The following is a 17,681-nucleotide window of genomic DNA, read 5'->3' as shown; positions in this document are numbered from 1 at the left end:
CTAATAAAAATTCTATATTTACTATTCTCTGTCTGCTCTATCAGGAAGACAAAAACAAGAGGAAACTGGCTCGGAAAACGGGATAATTGGCTTCTCAGCCGCTTTCTGCCTATTGTACAACCAGGAAGCTGACAATAAAGTTTATTTGAGCGTCGACGTGCCCTGACGTGGTCCCGCCTCCTCAGCCAGAGCCGCGATTGGTGGGCATTCGCCGGCTCCGCCGTTCCTAAGCACTGATTGGCGAGGGCCGCCGTCCTTTCGGAGCGTCCAGGCGCCTACCCGCCCTTTCGCCGCGTCGCCGGTGCCTGCGCCGCCCGCTCCTCCTCGCCTGTCCTCTCCCGGCCGAAGCCCGGGAGACCAGAGCGAGACGCGGGGACCATGTTCCGACGCAAGCTGACGGCCCTTGACTACCACAACCCGGCTGGCTTCAACTGCAAAGGTGAGAGGGCGGTCCCAGGCCGGCCGCGCGTCTGTGATCCCGCCGGCGGCCGCCCCTTCAGCGCCCGCACCCGGGCTCTCCACCTGGACCCTCCGCGGCCTTGTTTCCCCCCCGGCGGGCGCGGGGGGGGCTCCTCTGGCCCAGCTGCCAAGCACCCGTTTTCCGCCGCTCCTTGGCTTCGGAGCCCCCTCACCCACTCCTGCCTGGGCACAAACACTTTGTGCACTTGCTAAACTCCAACCAGCAACCCCCACCCACGCCCTTAGCACACGAGAGTATTCGCTTTCTCAATTAGCCCTTCAGCTCCATGGTTCCCCTGGTAATTGGGCGATACTTTCAGCACATTGCTGAAATCTGGGGAAGGTGCTGAGTAACTTAGAGACTAGTTCATTGCTCTCCAGGAACTAGGGGATGATGGCGGGGTGGATTTAGTGGGACCCCACCCAGCAGTTTGAGATCAAGAGAGTGCACAGTTAAGTCCAGGACCGACAGTGGTGGGATAAGCACGCACAGTAACAGGCTTGTCGAGTCGTGCAGAAAAGTTAATAGCAGATGATCGGGGCGGTTGAATTGTAAATGGAAAGGTATTTGGGATTTCTCAGCGTTAAACTTTTAAAATGCATTAACACTTGTACCCATGTTATTCAATCACTACTCTCATGTCTTCCAGAGTTTTTGGCCTTGGGTAAACTAATAAGTTTTAAAGTGACTCCGTACAACCTAGGGTACTAAGACCATTGTATCATTCTCAAGACTTTCTAATGGAAGCTTGAATTTGAAGTTGAAAATGGTTTCTGAGCAGTATAAGGGTGTTTTGTTGATCTCCTGTAGAAGCATATCAATGTATAGAACCTTGTTTTTCTACTTTATTTAATAAAAAAGGGTCAGTAGCAGTAGAGCTTTGATCTAGGTTTGAATCTTTGGACTTCAGTCTTCTCATATGTAAATTGGGGATATTACCTTCCTCAGAAAGGTGTGGGAGAATTAAATGAATGAACTTTTCTCACGTTTGCACTTACGAGAGTAAATGACAATGGTATTTTCTGTTCTTCTGTGTTGTCATTTGGTTTCTTGTATTTTACTGTTCTTTTGCTATAAATTTAACTTTGCCCAGTCCTCCCTCATTTTCCCCTCTCAAAAGAACTGGAATAATAACCAACACTTAAATAGCAAAACTATGTGCCAGATGCTGCTATTATCTTTATTTTATCTTCATAACAACCCCAAGAGGAAAGTCCTGTTATGCTCATTTTGTAACTCAAACTGAGGCACAATAATTTAAGGTGATTAGCCCAAGTTCACACAACCACTGAGCGTTTGTAGCTGGAATATGAATGCAGGCCAGAATTTGAACAGAATATTTGTTATTCCGTTCATCCAAAACCTGCACTTTCTACTCCTACTTCAAGGCAGCTCAGATAATTACTCTTTGAGTTTTAAAAAAAAATCCATGAGACCACTTATTTGTTAGAAGAAAGTGTTCTTATCTAGTGTTTCTAGTGATTTATGAAATGTTTTTGTTGCAGATGAAACAGAATTTAGAAACTTTATTGTTTGGCTTGAAGACCAGAAAATCAGACACTACAAGATTGAAGACAGAGGTAATTTAAGAAACATCCACAGCAGTGACTGGCCCAAGTTCTTTGAAAAGGTAATGAATTAGAAAGTTAAACAAAAGTAGTACAGAGAGCTTTTCTAAAAATTATATGAAGACAGTTAAGCTTAAAATTACTTTGTTCTTTTAAAATAAGTAAAAATAAAAATGATCAGGGTTAGAAAAGCTGGATTTCAGGGATTTAACTTTATTATGTTTGTCTTTAAAACAAATCATATTACCTTTTGCAAGTTTTCAGTGTTAGAAAATTTTGTCTGGAAACACTATGAGGTTTCTTAAATAAATGGTCACATGTATTCCATAAATGGTAAAGGTGACCAAAATCAGATTTTTTCCTAGACCAAAAGAGAACGATAACACACTTCTTTTATTAAAGTAAGACACTTAAACGTGCTTGAAAACTAAGATTATTTCTTGTTTGTGGTTCTGTTTAACATACAAAGATGTCCATTGTTGTGTACAATATAAATAATCCTGAAGGGGCGCCTGGGTGGCTCAGTGGGTTAAAGCCTCTGCCTTCGGCTCAGGTCATGATCCCAGGGTCCTGGGATCGAGCCCCGCTTCAGGCTGTCTGCTCAGTAGGGAGCCTGCTTCCTCCTCTCTCTGCCTGCCTCTTTGCCTACTTGTGATCTGTCAAATAAATAAATAAAATCTTAAAAAAAAATTATAAATAATCCTGAAAAGGTCTGTGGATAATAGCTTATTTTTGTGGCTAGAATAATTTTCCCATTGACTTAGTTTAATTGTAGTAACATTTTTGCAGAAAGGGGAATTGTTTTCAAATTAGAATAAAAATCACATTTTCTAGTATCATTATATTAAGCATTTTAATCAGCTATGTTACTTTGGAGAGTAAGGTATTTTCCCTTAAAAATATGAAAATTGACTAAATTTTTATTTGCCACAGCAAAGGGATTCGTAACTTTTGGAATTACTTTCAGATCATGAGACATTTTGGATATCTTTAATATTGGTAATTTTTTATACTTTCTCTTTAGAATCAAGAGTTTATGAATTAGGGAATTGTGTAAGTTACACACTAGTTCTATGACCATAGGCAAGTTTCGTTAAGCTTTCTGTGTCTCAGTGTTGTCAATAAACGGGATAACAGTGGTTCCTATGTCACAGCAGTGGTGTGTATTGTTAATGGGTGATATATAGCTATGCTCAGCCCATAGCAAGTGCTATATGCTTTATTATTTCCCCTGCCTCTACTACCATTATCACTACTACTGGATTATTTTCTTTTGCTCTTAAAAAGGTGTTTTGTTTTGTTTTGAAATTTTGGTATTTTTAAGACCTGAAAATACGTTGTTAGGATTTTATATTTGTTTATATCACATTTCATGATCCATTCATATGTGCGAGACAACACATAGTTTCACAGAAGGGTATTTGAAGAATAAAAATTTTTCTAATGAAAAACACCTAGAAATGATAGTGAAGTAGGATAACTTAAATATATTGGAACTTACAATCCAAACAGATACTGTCTTTCAAGTTGGTCTCTGGAATGATGTCAGTTGTTTAAAGCACATTCATAACTTTTGAATTACTTTCAGATCATGAGACATTTTGGATATCTTTAATATTGGTAATTTTTTATACCTTGAAGGTAGATTTGTGTTCTGCATCATGACCATATCTTGTGAATGAGGTGTTTTCTTTATAGCAGGGGTATGAAATTTTTGGTTAGAAAATGAGTTACAGCTAAAAAGTACTGATTTATTAATTAGGCCCAAAACGATATCCGAGAGGAGTTGTAGAAGTTTTGACTAATAGCGTTGTTCCTGAAACGAGATTTTTAGCTCCGAAGAGACCCATTTGAAGGACAGTGGTCTCTTGGCTATACGGCTTCTGGCAATCATCTAAAATGCTTGGTTACATTCTACACGTTTCACTTCGCTTACTGTATTCAGTGGCGTTTCCATAATATGAAAGCTTGGTTTAGATAATAATTGGTTTACTCGTATATTCTTCTTTTGAAAGCTTTTTGTTTTTAAATCATTCTATGTGTTTTCAGACCTGGAATAGGAAAGTTTATGTTCAAGTTCTCAATCAAGTTGTGTAACTGTTGGCAAGTGTTAATATCTAGGCCTTTTTTCCTCATTGTAAAATAAGGAAGTTGTTTTAGATTAGACCAGTGGCGCCCTACCTGGAATCTCCAAAAGTAAAAATTTCAAAAAGCATGATGCAAGTACTTTTTTTCCTTAAGTGGTACACTTAAATGTTTCCTTCCTTTGGATTATATAATTACATCAACAATTTAGTAATGGAAATGTTGTTTATATTCTTAGAGATACAAACTAAGATCTCTTTCAGCTCTACCATTTTTTTCATTCTGTGACATTATAGTAATAATGGAACTAGATATTTTTTTTCTTCACAGTATCTCAAAGATGTTAACTGTCCTTTCAAGATTCAAGATCGACAAGAAGCAATTGACTGGCTTCTTGGTTTAGCTGTTAGACTGGAGTATGGAGATAATGGTATGTTTTGTGGGGAATGTGTGTTTTAAAGAAAGGAAGAGGAAAGGGAACAAAAGGAGTGTTTCAAAGTAGGGACTTAACAGTTTGAGTTTCTCTGTCTTACATTGTTTCACCTCTGGTTCATTATAAGTTTTATATATCCTCATTTTCCTTTTTAGCATCTGGTGAAAAGTTTACTTTCATAACCATCCTTCTGTGTTCATTTCTCATCCCCTATAACTCCTAAATTGTCTAGGAAAGACTTTTCTTCAAAAAGGTTGTTTTTTTGTTTTTGTTTTTGTTTTTTTATAAGACATTAAAAGCAACTATCTTTCATTGGTATTTAGATTTTTCTCTTAGAATTTGGGAATGGTGTTTCCTGGTATTTGTCTTCTCACAAAGTAACATTAAATTGGTAAATTTGCTGTCTTTTACAGTCTGCACCTTAGCCTTCTGGATTAAATTGTTAGAGTCCTAGAATTGATAGGATTTCAGAGTATTGTTTGCAGCAAGTAGTTTCACAAGAGACTGAAACAGATCTAATGCCAATAGGTACTATAGGCCAAAATATGTTTATTATATATGTTTCATGTTATTTTATTATAGACACTTATAATACTAGAAACTTTACAGGGACCTGGGTGGCTTAGTGGGGTAAAGCCTCTGCTTTCGGCTCAGCTGGTGATCTCGGAGTCCTGGGATCAAGCCGTGCATCGGGCTCTTCTCTGCTTGGTGGGGAGCCTGCTTCCCCCTCTCTCTCTGCCTACCTCTCTGCCTACTTGTGATCTCTGTCTTTCAAATAAATAAATAAAATATTTTAAAAAAATAATATTGGAAACTTTTTAATATTAGTACCTGTAGTTAAAAAAATTTCCAGTAAACTTGTGTTTCCTCTCATTAGACTATTTCATTTTGAAAGGCCTGCCAGTGTCTAAATGCAAGATCCAATTATCTTACCTGCATCTTCTGAGTTTTATGTTGTTCTCTTTTATCTGGCTGTCACTTCCCAGTCCTTTTCATCTTCTGCTTTTGAAGACTTTTTTTTTTTTTTTTAAGATTTGTTTATTTTAGAAAGCATGCATGTGTGCACACAGAGTCAGGGGTGGTGGTGGGGGAACAGAGGGAAAGAACATTAGGCAGACTCTCTGCTGAGTATGGAGCCCGAGGCGAGGTTCTGCCTCAGGATCCATGAGATCATGACTTGAGCTGAAACCCAAGAGTCCGATGCATAACCAACTGAACCACCCAAGTGCCCTTTTTGAAGCCTTTTTGATCATTGTCCTCTTTTTCCTCCCATTCTGTCACCATCCATCTTTTCTGATGTCCATTGTACCTTTTCTTCATTCCCACTGCTACCACCCTGGTTTAGGCTCTTACATTTTCTGCTGAGATTATTGTAGTATCTTTCAGACTCATCTCCCATTAGTGTCATCCTTTGTTTTCATCCTCATGGCCTACCAGGCTTATTTTTTGAAACATAAATGTTTTAGAATGCCACACTTTGCTTTCAAAGAACCTCATATTATATATTCAGAAACAACATTGCTTTCCCTTTTTCTATGAAAAGAGCTCCAGATCCTTTGGCCTGGTATTCAGGGCCTTTGATAACTGGCATCTAACCAGTATTCACATACTTGACATCCCAGCCAGACTATAAGAGTGCTGTTTCCTGTTTAAATCTTTTTATCTCCCCTAGATGTCTTCGCTTACACTTTTCCTTGGCCATTATGCCATGTCAGTCTATCTATACACATCTAAATGCTATTCATGCTTGTAAGATCCAGCTTAAATGGCACCTAGCAACAGTAATATTTTTTCTCAACTTTCATAGCTCTTTGCCTTGTATATTTTTGGTCATTCGTCACTTGCCATTTTGTTTATATGTCTTATTTGCCTCATTAAATTAAAAAAGCTGATACTCAGCCTTTTTTCCCTATGTAGTACTACTACCAGTTTCTTACTGATGCTGTAACAAATTACCACAAATTCAGTGACATAGGCAATTCATTATCTTACAGTTCTGCTTTGGAGGTCAGAAGTCCAGCATCTGTCCGACTTGGCTAAAGTCAGTTTGTCTGCAGGGCTGGTTCGTTTTAGAAGCTTTATAGGAGATCCATTTCTTTGTCTTTTTCGCATTCTTAAGGCTGCCTGCATTCCTTGACTCTGGCCGGGTTATCTTAAGAGTTACAGCGTAGCAGCTTCAAATCTCTCTTGTGACTCTGCTTGCCTTGTCACATCTTCTCTGACTCTGATCTTCTTGCCCCCCTTATAAGGATGCTGTGATTATATTGCGCCCACCTGGATAATCCAGTATAATCCCCCATTTCAAGGTCCTTAATTTAATCACATCTGCAGAGTCCCTTTTGCCATGTAACATAACATAATCATAGGTTCCAGAAATTGGGATAATGGACATCTTGGGGCTGAGGGGTGGGGAGGCAGGGGACTAGTCATGATTTTACTGCCACAGTATCAGACATAGTTTCTCAGATACGATAGATGTGTTTATCAACTTTAATAAATGTTTGATGAATACAGTGTATGAATGCTTGTGTATATTGATACGGAGCATCAGCCAGCTGTTTTTTTGCTGGTTCCTCAGACTTAAATTTCAGAAGCCTTATGGCAGAAATCTTCAGGAAAGTTTTAAGCTCTTTCTGTACTTTCAGTTTTAGTTTAGAAAGAAAACACTTGTGATTCTCTTTCTTTATAAATAAATGTAATCATAAGCCTTGGTAGCATTAGTTGACTTTTAGGGTCTTCAGCAAAATCTGTTGTGGTCTGAGTTGGTAGAAACTCTGTTAGTTAATTTGCAACAAAATTTTCTCCAGCTTTTCCAAAGTGTTTTTCAGCTTTTCCCCCCAAAATTATCTTCACATCTCAGTTTATTTTTGTTTTACCCTTTTATTTCACGTGTCCCGTTTTTATAATAGTGCAGTTTAGGTTACATAGTTACCAAGAACAGTAGATGCCATATGATTGTGTGTCCTTGCAGTTGACAGTTGCTCTTAAGTACATTTAAGTACATAATAGCATGGTCTTTTTTAGGGGGGGGGGGCGAAACAAAACTGAGTTTGCATCTGAATTATGGCAAATGTTTGATATGGAAAAATTGTAGTTGAATTTTATTTGAAACTTTAGTTGAATTATAGTTGAAAACTAAGTAGTATCAAAAGCATATTTAAAGTTTAAATTAGAAAACAAGTTTGTAATTTTTTGGAAAAGGGTTTAAAGTAGTAATACTATCCCTTATCAACAGGAGGTGCTATTGTTTTGTTTTACATTAATATGTTGCTTTCTTCTGATGTTTAAGGTATTTAAATTTTTTATTATTTGATGAAACCATTGTGGATTTTTATTGTCTGTGCCTTAACATTTTTTAAATCCTTTCATTAGCTTGTCAATTAAGGTGATTAAAATCTGACTTAAAATGTTTTTCTTTTAACTTTGACATAATTTCAGACTTACAGAAGTTGCAAAATAGTACAAAGAATTTTCACATTTCCATATGTTGCAAATGTTAACATTTTACTTCATTTGCCTTATTGTCTGTGTACACATATGCACATATGTAATTTTTTCTCAATCATTTGATAACTTAAAAACGTTCTTTCCTCATTACATGCTTAAATGCACATATACAGAAAATAAATAAGACACCATCTTACATAATTACAGTACTGATTCAGTACTGTTATATATAGTTACAACTCACATTTCACCAGTTGTCTCAACAATGTTCTCTATAAAAGCAAAAAACAAAAGCAGTCCTGGACCATGTTTTTCATTCAGTTATTATATCTCTTTAGCCTGCTATCATCTGGAACATTTACTCAGTCATTATTTGTGCTTTGTGATGCTGACATTCATTTTGTAGAATGTCTCCCAGTTTGGGTTTGTTTGAGGTTTCTTCATAAGTAGGTTCAAGGTTTGTACTTTTGTTAAGAATAACACAGAACTAATGTGTTCGTTTAATTTAGTGATATGCCCTGTTACTGGTCATATTGTTCTCATCACTTCGATAAGGTTTTTTCCACTGTAAAGTTAATATTTTCCCCTCTGTAATAAATATGTATCTTGTGGGGAGATACTTTGAGATGATGTTAGTATGCTTTTGCTCTTCAAACTTGAGCCCAGACTTTACCTTTAGCTTCCATTTGATTTTTCTTGCCTGAGTCACTTACTATGTTGATGATTGCTAGAGGTGTTTTTCTAATTTCATCATTTGTGATACATTTATTTGTTGGCTTTTTTGCTGTGAAGAGGCACTTTCTCTTCTCTCCACTGTCTCTCCAATTTATTTTTATTTAAATTAGTGTAGATATATGGATTCTTCTTTTACTCAGTGGGCACAATGTTTTTTTGTTGTTTTGATGTTCATGCTGTTCCAGTTTTGGCCAGTGGAAACTCCTTTACACTAACCCCTGTCTGACTTAAAGTTTGATGCTTTTATTTTCCCTCTTGTTTCACTCAGAGATCACAGAAGCACTGTAACCAAAGATGGCATCTTGGGTATTAAGTTTAGTGAATTATTATTAAATACGTATATTTGTAAAGTCTTTTTAAGTTTTGTTAGGTATTTCTCAAGTGAAGGTAATAAAAGCTGCCTTTGGAATTCTGAGTTTCAGGTCTCCATGTGATTAATTTAGGTTTATTTTTGATGATGGTGTATTTGAAGTGCTGATTTTTTTTTTTTAGAAGACAAGGTTTTTGGATTCCATATATGGCATTCAAAAAATTTGGAAAAAAACTTTTTAGTAAGTCTGTATTTAATCTCATGTAACCTCTACCTACTTTCCTTCGTTGTTCTACCCCTGCCAAGTTTCTGAGCAAACTGTAAATGCACACCCTCTCTTCTCAAATGTAGATGGTGTTTGAAATGTCTTAACTTTTAGAAATGTTAATGAGGAGATATTTGTATAGATATTTCAGTAAACATTTTAGCTTAATCAGAAAGCTACAATCACATTGCCTTCTAATGGATTTTTTTATAGCATAAAAATAACTTTGGGTGAGTTATCTTATGCTTATAATCAGTTTGGCTCAGTTAAATTCCGTAAATAAGCAATGTTTATTTTACCTTAAGGTACAGTTCTACAAACTGTATTTTTGCCTGTGTTTACAGCTGAAAAATACAAGGACTTGGTACCTGATAACACAAAAAATGCTGACAACGCAGCTAAAAATGCAGAGCCATTGATCAATTTGGATGGTAAGTATGTAAGTGCATATCATCAACATTTTTGGTCCCTTACATGTTTTTTATTTCCTAGATTGAGGAACCCTGGGTTGACTTGGTTTTAGTAAATTAGGAATGCTTTATGTTGATGTTTTATTTTATGTTGTTTTTATTAGCATTTACAGTATGTTTTCTCCCTCCTCATATAGCTGAATATCTGAATGTAGAATGCTGTTCTTTGATTTCTTCATACTGATTTGGGGGTCTGATTTGTATTTAATCATGGTGGTGATTATTTGCCTTCCTGGATGCGTAAAATATTTTTTCTAATCTAATGACACGAGACAAGTGGTAAAATTTGTCATCTTTGTTTCCAGATACCTTTAAGTATTCTCTTTTTAAAAGTATAAAGATTGTATTATAATAATTTAAGTATTCTTTCATGATAGATTCATTGTGACTTAAAATTTACAAGTTACTCTCATGGATTAATAAGCTCCTTAACCTTATGAATTAGTATGCTGCTTAGACAGACTACAGCTGCTTAGAGAAAAGGTTTTGGGAAAATTGTCCACTGAAGGGATCTAGTTTAAAATTAATAGCTTTGGGAAGAAATACAACTTAAAAGTCCCATGTAAATGTGCCTTGCAGAAAAAGTTACAGCACAATCCTAACGTGAGTTAACTTGGTAATTTATGGTTTGGTCAATGTGGCTAATCAATAGGGAACCCATTGACCTCATCAGTTTACCTAATGGTCTATGCCCCTACACTGCTCTAAGCAGCAGCAGTTTTAAAAACGAAGGGGTTTTTTTTCTTGTTATTGGAAAATTAAAAATGTTTTTTGTAAGTTTATATGCTTATATATATGTTTATAATTACATGCTTGCAGAGCTGTAAGTTTCCATTTTTAATCTTTTATAGTAAATAATCCTGATTTTAAGGCTGGTGTAATGGCTTTGGCTAACCTTCTTCAGATTCAGCGTCATGATGATTACCTGGTAATGCTTAAGGTTGGTTTCATATTCTTGATTCTTGACAGAAACTCTGTATGGAGAAGAAAAACCTCATTTTCTAAAAATTACCTATGTTTGACATACTGATATATGACTAAATGGCCAGAATGTGGAGGAATGTGGTACTTAAAGCAGATTTCATTTCATATTTCGTCTATTTAGATTATCTAATAACAACTAATACCAAAGTGTGTTCACTTTGTGCCTGCTACTGTGCTCAGTCCTGGCAAAGAGGATTTCATTCCCAACGATCCCGGAGGTAGTGGAGGTAGATGCTGGTATCCTTTCATTTTAATACGAAGAAATTGAGACCTAAAGAGGATAGATAATGTCCAAGATGACACAGAAAATGAGAGAGCCAGAATTTTAATCTAGGCACTCTGACCATGTGGTCTCTTCTTTTTCCTGTATGTTTCTACCTTTATTTAGTCCTTTCAAAGATTTGTGATCTGTATTAACTAAGATAATAGAAAATGCCAAATGAGTCGTGGTAGATTTGGTCAAAAATACATACCCCAGGGTGCCTAGGTGGCTCAGTTCGTTGGGCAACTGCCTTCAGCTCAAGTCATGATCTTGGAGTCTCGGGGTCAAGTCCCACATCGGGCTTCCCAGCTCCATGGGGAGTCTGCTTCTCCCTCTGACCTTCTCCCCTCTCATGCTCGCTCGCTCTCTCTCTCTCAAATAAATAAAATCTTTAAAGAAAGAAAAATACCCCAGAATCTCTTTGAGGATTGAATGTTTTTGTTTTCCTAGTGCCCCATCCTATATAGGCCACTAAGTTCATATCTGTACTTCAGGGAACTCAGTGATCTGAAAGAGGTCTCTTATTTCTAAGTGAAGAATATACTCCTACTTCAGAAGATTATGTCACATAACTTTGACAGTATGGGATGGTATGGAGGGACAGGAGTAATATTTAAGATACTTAAGATTCCAGACTTGGAAATTATTATAGAAATTGTTACTGATTTTATGAGAAATTGACAAGCATTTGACTATACCTTAGATTAAGTTACCTTAATCTACTTTGCAGTAAATTTTATAAATTCCATTTTACCCACAAGAGATTAGCCGTAACTTATTCTACTTTTTAGAATTGTATGTACTAAGTGATAGTTGTAACAAGAGAAAAACTATTTCTAGATTATTATAATTCTCTATACTGAATTTGCATGTTAACTCAGATTTTCTCAACTCGTATTGGATGCGAAGAGACAAAAAGTTGGGTTGCCTGGCTGGCTTAGTGAGTAGAGCATGTGACTCTTGATCTCAGGGTCATGCGTTTGAGCCCCACTTGGGTGTAGAGATTACTTAAATGAATAAATAAATTAAAACTTCAAAAAATGAGATAAATTGTTTTTTATTGAAATTTAGCTCTTTCAAGGTTTCGTTCTTTACTCAGGAATTAAGTAAATTGCTTTGGAACAGTTGTGCAGTGGTCATGTCACCTTTAATCATAAACTGAGTGAGAAGACAAAGAGACTAGCATACCTGGGGTGCTTTTGTTAGACTTTAAAAACCCAAAGGGGAAAGGTATAAATCAATAATCAAAAGCTTTATAAAATTGTAAGCTGCATGGAGCATTCAAACAATCCATGACAAGATGGAAAACCTCTTGATAGGTTTGCCACATCATTGACTATTCTGCAACTAGACTGATTAATAAATTTGTGACTCCTATTAAAGACTGGTATAATGGCTTTTAAATGTAGCATTTGGCTTGTTATATTAGTAAGTTTTCAAGTTTCTACCCTTTCGTTACAATTGTTATCCACTAATTAAAATTCCATTTTAAAAAACCTTAGTTTTTGAGTGTGTGTATGTACATGAATGCACTTGTGTCTGCCATAATAAAACACCTTGGTGATGAAGAAAAAAGTGTTATATGAGGGAAGTGAAAACATTTTACTATAATTAAGTGAACAAAAGTCAAGGACAGTGTATACGATAGGCTACCCTTTGTGTCAGGAGTTTGCGTGTATGTGCGCATTTATGCTTGAGCATACTTGTAATACAATCGAATCCTTGTAAGGGTACACAGTAATCTGGTTCCAGTGATTGTCTAGAGGGATGGTTGAGTCTTGGGTAAGAAGGAGACCCCCCCTTTTTGTTTAAACCACGTATCCTTTGTTACAATTTTTCATGCATATAAATTACCTATTCCAAAAAATGCTGTTAATTGTTGAGAGCATCTTTCCACATTATAAAGTATTAAAATGAAAACTTTCATTCTGTCAGCAGTTTTGTTTTTATTGGCTGATTTTGTTAATGAACTAGGTAATTCTAACTTCATCAAATTGGGTATCCTTATTCTCTAGATTCAGAGCAGAGAAGGTGAACAGCCAATAAAAAAATAAAAACTACTTTTGCATTTCTTAGGCAATTCGCATTTTGGTCCAGGAGCGCCTGACACAGGATGCAGTTGCTAAAGCAAATCAAACGAAGGAGGTATGCGTTATTTTTTCCAATAAATTTTAGATTAACTATTAATGAAAGTTTCTTCTGGTATTGTCATGAGTTTAAATTTTGTATGTATCTGCTTAAGATAACCATTCTTTGTTAGAACTGCTTGGAGAAAGGGTAGCTTATTTCAGTGGGATTGAATTTGGTTCTTAAGCAAATTATAGCCATTACTGAGTGAAAAATAAACTTATTTCATACTTTAAAGCAGTTATTGGTAGTATACCCACAGTCTACCAGCACAAACCATTGCATGTGCCCAGTTGTTTATTTTAAGAGTATTTACCTTGCAAAATTTACTGGGTTATTTTGATTAGTTGCTGGAAAATAGAACACATGTTATCTTTATTAATTTCCTTCTTTTGACCTAAATCCTGTCCTTTCTCTTTTGTTTCTTCAGAGAAATCTGTTTTCATTTTATTCACATTTCTTAGCATCACTTATGAGAAAGTAATTTACCTAAGGTCACCTAGTTGATAAGTGGTCGAGCTCAGGCAGTCTGATTGAAGAGCCAGCGCTCTTATGGTAGTTAGGGACAAAGATCTGTGTGTGAAGGCCTACATGAGCTAGTTGACCAGCCCAGGTGAAGGGTTTGGGACATAGAGGCTATATTAGAGTGTAAGTTCCTGGGTACAGGTGACTGCACCTGTCATTTTTCAGTCCTACTTTGTAGGCTAAGGAAACCATACACCCTATTTTTCCCTGAATTCTGCAATATTTTAGATGAAATGCACTAGAAATTCAGATTCCCCCTGAAGTCTCACTGACTGGACTGTGTAGAGAAATGTCCTCAGGGATTAGCAGCAGTGTCTGCAGTTGTCTGATAATGCTTCTTACTGTGCATAGATACTGTGATGAATATCTTGGGCACAAGGGACATTCTAGATTCTGGTTCTTTTTTTTTCTCTCCTAATTCCTCAATGTCTTTTGTCCTCTGATCCCATCTTTTTATCAAGGCCCAGCAGTGTGAAAAGGTTTTTAATGCCAGGGCAGTGTAGTTCCCCCTAAAAAACACTGTTTGTTTTAAAGGCTTTTATTGCTTATTAATTATGTATGGATTAGGCCACTGGAAATTGGATTAAAGATCAGCTTCTTTCACCCACACTGTAGAACAGACAGTAAATTGTTCTGGCATAATAAAATCATTCGTGCATTCATTGATGCAGCAAAACTGTGCCTTTGGTTTGAGGGCAGTGCAAATAAGGGCATAGCCAGATCTTTTTGCTTTTGTTTGGAAAGTAAAATTTTCAGTGCTCCTGGTCTTAAGTTAGTGTCCCCTCAAGGTACCATGCAAAATAGTAATATAGAGGAGAAGTTCTTACAGTGAGTGTTCTTGTTTATAACCATAACTAGCTCTTGGGGCATTTGGTCAAGATCTTTGCGGCAGCTGTTCCTTGGTCTCTTCGCAAATAAAATGAAAACAAGACTGACATAGAAAGCCACTCAGTGCAATTCTACTTGTTAGTTTTGCTTGCTGAATTTACATGTCTGTTTATTTCTTCACTTATATAATGTATTATTTTAAAGTAGTTGGAGCATAGGTAGGTTTGCATTAGTAGGCAAGAATCGAGTAGTGACAGCGTAGCATTTTATAACATTGAAAGTATAGATTTTATATAGTATGATCAGCAGAATTTAGACTGCCTGTTCTTGTTAAGTGAACTCCATAGAGTTCAGCATCATGTTTGCCGTCTTTGGCATAACTCTGTAGAGGTACTGATGGGTTAACTAAATGGTTTAAAGTCTGCTCATTTTCCTTGATTTCAGAGTAATTTCCAAAGAACTCTAGGTAAGCTGGTAATCATCATGCTAGCTGAAAGAAAAGTAATACATATTTTAGATTTTGTATAAAGACAAATTAATGTGCTCAGAAATATTAAAAGTAATTCTATCCCATTTGCCCTGTACTCTGCTGTTTACTGGAGCTAAAACAGGACAGCAGCAGCCCTGCTCATCTACCCTTCCATAGCAGCAGTGACAGAGCGTAGCTGTGAAAGGAACGACTGCTTTATAGCCTAGTCTTACGGGAGGGAATGGGGGATGGAACTAGCTTCCCACTACACGCAGAGGCCATTCTTTCACTCCTCAAAAGGCAAATTTAGAGAACATTCTCCACCTCACTTGCCACTGCAGCTAAAAGGGTTAACAGAACAGCTAGCTGATTTTCAGTTACAGATGAGAAAAGAACATGATTCTTAACTATAAAGTTTCATTTTGTCCTTTTCTTTTTTAAGGGCTTGCCTGTTGCTTTAGACAAACATATTCTTGGTTTTGACACAGGAGGTGAGTGATTTTGTTTGAACTCAAACTATTTTTAGAGACTAGCTGAATATTTGGGGGAGAAATGGGCAAGTAAATTGTCTTGAATACTGATTAATGCAGTTTTCTTATAAAATAGATGCAGTTCTTAATGAAGCTGCTCAAATTCTGCGATTGCTGCATATAGAAGAGCTCAGAGAGCTACAGACAAAAATTAATGAAGCCATAGTAGCTGTTCAGGCAATTATTGCTGATCCAAAGACAGACCACAGACTGGGGAAAGTTGGAAGATGAACGTTTTAGGATTTCAGCTTCTCACCTACTTAGTACAATTGGGAACCATGTATGCTCTGGCATGTGTTTGGAAATCAAATGTCACATTTTCAAGGGAAGAATCCTAGAAATTTGACTATGTTCTCGAGATTTACCATCATTGCTTTTTCTTTAATAAAGTTCAGGAAAGTGGATTTTTTTTTGACTGTTATGTTTCTGTGTCTATATAATTAATCATCCTCTTTTGTGGTTGAGGTACATGCCAACCCCCAGCTTTGTTATATAGACAATACAGATCCTCAAATCATAGGAAAACTTAAAATATTTTATTGGAGTAATCTAGAAAATTTGAGAATTGTTACATCTTTGGTATTTAAAAATGTAGTAACTTCTGTGGGTAACTATAGAGGGACTTACAGGATCATTAGATACAAATTGAAACATTCTAGCACCTTTTAATATAAATAGAAATGCAGTGATGCAGAGGTAAAAAAAACAAAACCAAAAAAAAAAAAAAAAAACAACTTTTGCTGGGAAACTATAAATAAGTTGTTTTTTTCCCTACCAGTTCTGCATAGCCTTCTCTAGATCAAGGCTTATAATCCTTGGGATTGTGTCTTTATACTGATCATCCTACTTTAATTACTTGGCCAGGAAGAATTCTTAGCAAAAATTAGATTTAGGTTTTAACATATTCTTATTGGCTCTTCATTGAATGCATTTGACCTTTTAAATATAATAGAAATGTTTATAAAAAATTGCTTAATAAGCAATAATTAAAACGGTTACTTTTTAAAACCTGTAGTAACTTTTGTTTTTCAAAATACAGTAGTAAAGATTGAGGTATAAACTTTTCACAAGATAGAGTCTTTTTGTACTGAAAGTGTTCAACTTGTAAGTCCAATTCCTTTTTCCACTTTCTTCACCTTTGTTTGCAGTAAATGTTCTTTAGGGTCCAGATTCTGATTGTAAACTCCAAGTCCTTTATGATGCCATGTTTACTTTCTTCCTGTGAGTAGAGGTGAAAGGAACAGTGGGTGAATATTTTATAATCCTGTTGCCACAGCAAGTATTTTAAAGGGGAAATATCCTAATAGGCTGATCTTTTTTGTGTATGGTCGAGCTAGGTGGACTTAGGGGTCTTTACTTCCCTATGTGATGGCCATTAACTTTCCCATTCAAAGTGGCTCTCAGTGGTGTCAGTGGCAGCAGCTGTATTTGAGCCAAGGGTAATCAGTTGCCAGATACATCGTTCTCTACCCTGCTGGTCCAAAGGAGCAGCCTGAGCATTTTATTTACCTGCTGGGCAGTAGGGGTAGACTGCAGTTATCCCGTAGAGATGAGACCGCTGCTCTGGGAGATACTCATCAGTAAACTGGCCGCTGTCTCTATTTACAGATATAACACCATCCCTGGTAACAGAAAGGAAGAGTAAATTTGTAGGATAGGAAATAAGTTACTTTCAATAGAGAATCTCTGCTAGGCAGCATTCTAGAGTATCTTTTTAATTTAACCAAGTGTGTTTTGACTCCTTTAGATTCGAAGATTTTCCTCTATCAGTGGTTCTCAAAGTGGTCCCCAGACCAGCATCATCTGGAAATTTGCTAAAAATACAAATTTTTGGGCCCCAATTCAGGCCTACTAAATCAGGAATTATGGGATGGGACCTGGCAATCTCTTTTAACAATCCTTTGGAATGATTCTGATGCTACCCTAAATTTTGAGAACCACTGGTATAAATAAATCAGTGCTTCTCAGCTCTTGCCAAACAAATTACTCGAGGAGCTGTTAAAATACTGATGCCTGGACCTCCTGCCAGACCAATTAAATCAAGACTGCAAAGGATGGGGTAGAAAGGCTTAGACATCTAGATATGTTTTTAATATCCCTCCTTGGAGAACTAGTCTAAATTACAGTACTTTTCCTTCTCCCAGGTGGACAACTCATATGTCCATAATGTCATTTTCTAAAAA

General features: G+C 36.6%; 2 protein-coding genes across 6 annotated transcripts in view; one reads left to right on the top strand and one right to left on the bottom strand.

Moving 5' to 3' along the window:
• Positions 1-268: 268 nt before the first annotated feature.
• RTRAF (RNA transcription, translation and transport factor) lies at positions 269-15,902 on the top strand. Of its 2 annotated transcripts, none has more exons than XM_032871111.1 (8): positions 269-439; positions 1,966-2,090; positions 4,444-4,543; positions 9,609-9,734; positions 10,625-10,713; positions 13,096-13,164; positions 15,411-15,459; positions 15,575-15,902. In XM_032871111.1, exons 1-8 carry the CDS (start codon positions 379-381, stop codon positions 15,727-15,729), a joined length of 774 nt encoding a protein of 257 aa, XP_032727002.1. In that variant the 5' UTR covers positions 269-378; the 3' UTR covers positions 15,730-15,902. The 2 variants fall into 2 exon arrangements, with proteins under 2 accessions (XP_032727002.1, XP_032727003.1); XM_032871112.1 differs by having other exon boundaries at positions 270-439; positions 9,648-9,734.
• Positions 15,903-16,019: 117 nt separating this feature from the next.
• Positions 16,020-17,681, bottom strand: part of NID2 (nidogen 2) — a 61,106-nt gene continuing 59,444 nt past the window's right edge. For 2 of the 4 annotated variants that reach the window (XM_032871106.1, XM_032871107.1), the window contains exons 20-21: positions 17,008-17,120; positions 16,020-16,717 (exon numbers count right to left, since the gene is read on the bottom strand). In XM_032871106.1, the coding sequence (XP_032726997.1) occupies positions 16,707-16,717; positions 17,008-17,120 (124 nt within the window). In that variant the 3' untranslated portion in view covers positions 16,020-16,706. Of the gene's footprint in view, positions 16,718-16,999; positions 17,121-17,681 lie in introns of those variants that run through there. The other 2 variants (XM_032871108.1, XM_032871109.1) reach the window with 1 other exon arrangement.

Source organism: Lontra canadensis, unplaced genomic scaffold (assembly GCF_010015895.1).
Source record: "Lontra canadensis isolate GAN:19392208 unplaced genomic scaffold, GSC_riverotter_1.0 scaffold42, whole genome shotgun sequence".
In the NCBI taxonomy this organism is placed as follows: Eukaryota; Metazoa; Chordata; class Mammalia; order Carnivora; family Mustelidae; genus Lontra; species Lontra canadensis.
This window is presented reverse-complemented; position numbering and strand designations above follow the sequence as displayed.